This window comes from Nesoenas mayeri (genome assembly GCF_963082525.1).
Source record: "Nesoenas mayeri genome assembly, chromosome: 3".
Taxonomy (NCBI): Eukaryota; Metazoa; Chordata; class Aves; order Columbiformes; family Columbidae; genus Nesoenas; species Nesoenas mayeri.
The window spans coordinates 5,589,307-5,595,384 of NC_137544.1; the positions used below are offsets into that span (position 1 = coordinate 5,589,307).

At 36.9% G+C, this 6,078-nt stretch overlaps 1 protein-coding gene across 1 annotated transcript; it reads right to left on the minus strand.

The window, feature by feature from the left end:
- Positions 1-913: 913 nt before the first annotated feature.
- CENPQ (centromere protein Q) lies at positions 914-5,899 on the minus strand (the record flags this gene model as incomplete). Its single annotated transcript, XM_080341197.1, has 8 exons — positions 914-1,360; positions 1,792-1,869; positions 1,996-2,115; positions 2,396-2,525; positions 3,732-3,800; positions 4,066-4,180; positions 4,993-5,047; positions 5,747-5,899. The coding sequence occupies 8 exons, from the start codon at positions 5,897-5,899 to the stop codon at positions 1,232-1,234; spliced, it is 849 nt and encodes a 282-aa protein (XP_080197323.1). The 3' UTR covers positions 914-1,231.
- Positions 5,900-6,078: the final 179 nt, after the last annotated feature.

Below are 6,078 nucleotides of genomic sequence, written 5' to 3' on the forward strand. Positions count from 1 at the left end.
TAAATTGCTCACAAGCAGATCAGCAATAATGAAAGCTAAGTGTAAGTTTACTTACCAAAAATTAAGGCAGCTGGCATGCAGGAAAATCATTAACCCATAAACAGGATTAAATTCCTTTGGGATAGTGGTTATCTCAGTAAGTGCTCCCCTTGTGGAGTGATCAAAAATTGGAGAAATATTTCATAATATTTATATACTTTATGTGACTCAGTACAAAGCAAGTACTTGGCCTGTTTTTTCTGATCCTACATGTAACAACTACCAAGAGGCTTTTAATCACTCACAGGAGAATAATTAGCTCATGTCTCATTAACAGTACCAGCAGCTTGTAAACAAAGGAACAAGTGTTTGTGTGGTAAGTCAATATAACGAGCACTGCTGTGTTGTAGCTGATAATTTGACTAGAGAAAGCACTTTATAATAACTGAATCTTTTCAGGGAGATCTATCATGGAAAAACAAAAAAGAGGAGAGATTAAAGTGCATGGGAGAATAGACTTTTGACTTTTCTTCCTCTGAAGCTGAAGAATATCTGACAATCAATGAAATAGAAAGGGAATACATAACTGAGATTAGAGCCTTGCTTACTATGTTCTTATCTGCTTTCCCCAACCATCTGTATAAACCAGGTGTGAATGTTTTAAAAAAATTAGCAGTGAATATGAAAAAGTACAAAAAAATTCTGTACATTTGACAAAAAATATTCAATTTCCTGCCATGGAGGTTTTTATTGAAAAACAGTAAGAAAGCTGAACAGGAGATTTGCAACTGAGCATTAGATAAACACATAGTAAAAATATGTTTAAGGTTTAAAAAGGGTTTAACTCCAAAACAAAAGTTAGTTTGGTAAGACGTACTGCCTTCACCAATTTACAAATGTGATATGAAAGTCCAAATATAATATAACAGGTCACCTTATTCTATAAAAATGCACAAATAAAGCCAGGATCCATCCCCTTCTCTTCTCCTAAGACTATACATCATAATTACAAGTAATCACAGGTCCAAAAAGACCCTGATTGATCATTTAACTCACTAGAATCCCAGAATACATCTACAGATTTATATAGCAATACTTACAGAAAATGTTTTAATAGGAATTCAGCAATCACTACAGTAAAGCCATTTAGGAAGAAAACAGTTTCCATGATCAGCATCCTGCTACTTTACATTAACACAGTGTGTTGGAATAGGTTTTCTTGCTTCAAAGGGGACTCCATATTTTTGATTTCTCAAAGCAAGTCCACCTTCTCATAGGTCTTTTCAATGAGGGTTAACATGTTCTTCAAGTCATCTGACTGCTGAATAGTGTTCATATCCTTTAAAAGACCTTTCTGATTTTTTATCTTCAAAATTTCTTCCTAAAAAGGAAAGAAGGAGTAACAGACAACAAATAAAAACCAGCTTTCACTGAGTTCAACTGAAATTTTGCTTTCATGCAGGCAGCTGTACCTAAGTACAACCAAAAGTAAAGCTATATTGAAAGGCACAGAATGAGACAGTCTTCCTGTTATTAATTACAGAGAGATATTTCAGAAACGATTACACATTCCCTATGACCATAGAGTTTCTAGGCAAAGACAGGTGATCCTTTAAATGGCAAGTTTTCTAGGGTTTTCTTGGTTTATTTTTAAATGCAAGTATATAGTTCTCAATGAAAATAAGACAAAAAAGAGAAAACTTTCAGATATTTCTAAATCGCCCTCTCTGGCAAACATTAAGTGATAAAAGAACATTCTGTTGCCGTGCTCCTCATAGCCAAGGTGTCTCTGAAAATATATTCCATGCTCACCTGCAAAGTGGGTGCCTGTAAACTGCACTTGGGGAGTTCTGGAAGGTGGAGAACTCCACTGCCATCTACCTGAAATATCTACAAGGTAGAAAAGAAAACAATAAAAATCCGAAACCGAACATCAGGCGCACAAGTAGGAAAATAACTGGCTGTCATCATCTTAACTTGTGGAAATGAAACTTCTCAAACATCTATTGGAAATACCTTCCTGGCCTTTTTTTCATCTTCTTCTAACTGGTTCTTGAGCTGCTGGATTTTCCACTGCAGTTGCTGTGTAGTTTCTTCAATGTGTTCTGCTGATCGCTCAGCTTCCTTTATTTCTTCCTAGGACAAAACAGACACAAAACCGGAATAAAATTTACTTTAGAGATGGTGAGACTTTTGCATATAAGATACTGATGATCGGAATCAGCTGAGTCACTGAAAAACCAACCAAAAAAGAGACACTGCTTTGTAGCAAAGGTGGGTGACAATGCCGAACAATAGACAACTCCACCACAACACAGACATAGCCAGCAATACATCTACTAAAAAGTGATAGAACACTGAGCAGCAGCAGACAGGTAAGATATTAATATTTTCTTCCCTTCCCTGCCTTTCATACCTGCAATTGTACCAAAATCTCTTCATTTCTCTCAAGCATTTGTTTCTCTGCCATTTGAAGGCTCAGGACATTCTTCAGGTTGCTCATCTTCCCTTGAGGCACCTTTAAAGTCTTGAAAAAGCTCAGCACCCTTTATTACAGAAAAAAGAAATGACTTGTTTGGAGTTCTTTGCAAAACAAAAAAGAAAACTGACTAATGAATTTTCAGGGGAAAACCTGAACTCATTTTAGCCCAGTTGTTGCAAATGGATCCAGACAGGAAAAATAGCTGTATCGAATTGTTTTCCAAAAATCATGTAGAACAGGCGTCGAAGGAAGGAACCAGGAGCACGAAAACCCACACTCACTATTAAACTGATGTTGTGTGGCTTCTATCCTGTTGTCCTGTATGCTTCCTGAACGTAACCTGACATTAATATTTTCCCAGTTCTGACCTTTCTGCTCCTCAAAGTAAAACTGAGTTTTAAAAGCAGTATTTTTAACTGCTTCCACACTAAATCATTTTAGTTAAACTAGTATATGCTGTTGTGAAATATGACATATAGTTTTAGGCCAGAGGAAGAGTTTTAGCCTGCTCTCAAAGGTCCTTCTGATTCTGAGGAAGACTTGAACTCTTCCAAGTTGGATCTGTCTGTTAGATGCACCAAATTACCACAATTTCCATGTGTAACAGATGTGATTTCAGGAGCTTGTCAACTCAGAAATCAGACCAAACACATCACAAATTAAATGTTAAAAAGAAGACAAAAATAAATTAAAAAACAGCCCCCATGTTTGAATGTTGAGGTACTGTAAGAAGAAAGCAACATACAGGCTCAGGTTCTATGTTGGGAAGAGCCCAGTATACCAAATCACACAAGAACTCTCAGACACTCAAGCATACATAATTACTCCCATAATGACATTAAAAGGCTACAAGTTACATTAAATTTCAATTCTCTTTTAAGTAACTGCAAGAGTTAGAAAATGAGTTAGCACTGAAGAAAATTTAGCTATAATTGCTCCCATCAATATCACAAAATCAACAAAATAACCGGCTGCCCACAAATGTAAACCTGGTATAAAGAGTACAAAGATGACCCCAGGAGCTCTAAGAATCCCTCCAGGTTCTGTTACTCATACAGTAGTTAAAGTAGGTTTTTCAACAACTCTTGCTTGCCCACTTCAATCAATGTTCCATCAAGATATTTCCCTCCTTGATTTTGCATCAACTCTCCCTTTCAAGGTGTTCTAAATGTGTTTCCTCCCAGAAGCAATTCTGTAAGTATGGTAGAAAACAACTGGGTAAATTAAATTCCCTTCTCTCCCTCTTTTTTTTTTTATTATAATTTCTTACCTTTGTTTCAGCAAATTAAGGTGTTTCTGAACATCATATTTTCTCCCACTTTGTTGGCACAAAATAGATCTGGAGAGAAAACAAAGGCAGAATTTTCATCACAGAGCCTGCAAGCACAGAGAACACATCAAGCAAAGTAAACATAGCCAGAACTTCTCTAGCTCAAAAATCTCCAACTTCAGATAGAAAGTGGTTTATTATACTGGGCAAAATATACACAGTCAGCCATACTGCTCAAAAAAGCACCAAAGCTTTTCCAGTTCAAGTAATGTTATGATTTTTACTTTATTCCTTGTGGAAAAAGAGAAGAATCACGAGGATATTTGGCACTTACAGTATTACTGAATCCATTACAGTTTCCAGAAACCGCCTGCTGCTCTCTGAGAGACTCTGCCAAGATTCTATTTTAGTGCTGGTTAGTGCCATCTTCTTCGAAAAACCTTTTTCTCCTGTTAACACCAAGGAAAAAAAATGAAAGTAAATAATTTGTCAAACTCGGATATACAGCTTTATGACTCAATTTAGTCACATTGTAGTCAAAGGTGTAACAATTGAGATTTTCCATGTCACAAAACTATTACAATATATCTATCCACATTAGGTGGTAGTTGTTATTTGCAAGTCACAAGTGGTTCAAAAAGCACCAACTAGAAAAGGTTTTTTTCTTATAGCAGTTTCACTCTAAGCAGATACTTTCCCAAAATCATTGGTGATACAAGTGAAAAAAAACAGAATTAAATTTAGAAAGAGTGGGAATATATGTGAGAAACTCAATGCAGCAGGGGCCTCATCGCATTTGTATGTTCAATATAACACGTGCCAATCTTAAGATAGAAGGTTAACAGAAAAGACAACAACCTGTAAAGCGAAAGTTGAAGCGTTCTTGGTGCTTGTGGTGGAATTTTACAAGAGAAGAACACTACTTGCAAACAAAAGCATGTGATTAACACATGCATTCGCAGCACATACAACTTGAATGCACAGTGGCTAAGACTGTGCTGCAAATAGTCACTGTTATTGTTCACAAAGAAATTTTGAAACTTCTTTCAGTAACATGGAATCATAGAATAGTTTCCATTGGAAGGGACCTTTGAAGCTCATCCAGTCCAACCCCTGCCATGAGCAGGGACATCTTCACCCAAATCAGGTTGCTCAGAGCCCCATCCAGTGACATCTCAGCCATCAATGATTTCAAAGCAGCAGGTTTTTTACTTTATTTTTTTATTTGCACAAGACAAACAAGGAAATAATACAATCCCACCTGCAGGGGAATAGTCCTCGTCTTCCTTTGCTTTCCTTTTGACTGTTTGAGTGACCTGCTAAAAAGAAAAATTTACAGCAAGTACAGTAATTCTGAAACATCTTCTGCTGTGCAACCGTTCATTTACTACTAGCAACCTGCTACAAAAAGACTGTGAATGCACTTCAGTGCTTGACATCCTTTGACCGTGAAAAAAGGCTTTTTGAACTGTGAAACAGTGAATCATCTCAAGCGAGTTAAGGAAAGCAATTCATCCTTCTTAGTTCCTCTCATTCAAAGAATGAGGTCATGAAATAAGAATGTTTGGCTCTCCAGCTGCACCTTGAGATCATGTTGCTCATGAGTTAAGTGGGTAAGCAAGCTCCCTCCAACAGAAAGCTGCCAAGGTCAATCCTGAGATGATTCGATTATATTTTCCAGGACTGAATAAATGTCACCAGAGCTGCACGAACTCTGATTTTACCACTGTTCAAATAGATGCTGTGTAGTCCTCAAAACTGCACAGCCAGCTTGCCTTTTTATTAATCAGCAAGCAATGCTTTCCTCTATTTGTCACAGGCATAGCAGCATGCAACAAGAAATTCTGGAAACCAGGGAGCAGGTAAGGTTCAAAATAGCTCTAAAAATATCTGTTTGCACTGGACATTTCCTTGAGAAGACTATTTTCTATAAATTCCACAAAGAAACCAGGCAAAAATGCCTTTTTTTCCTTTTAGCTATTTCTCTAACTTGTTTGATTCAAAATAACAATTACCTTTATTTTTTGACCTTGTTTTCTTCCTTCTCCATCTCTTCCCTTTTTTTTGCTGGAAGGTCCTGGTTGATTTTGTGATTTAAAAGCTTTTTTTGCTGATTTCCCACCAATGGTGTTCCCCATTTTACTGGAAGGTGTGTGGCGGCGTTTCATTATCTGTAAATCAGACAGAACAGGCGGAAACGAAAGCAAAATTAATACCCAATTATAATTCATACAGTACAAAACACACACTAACAAGCAAAACAATGGCAAAACGTGCTAAATGAGCCCAATGTCCGCATATTTGCTAACCCAAAGCCTAAATATTGTGCATTTATCTAAGGGCAGGA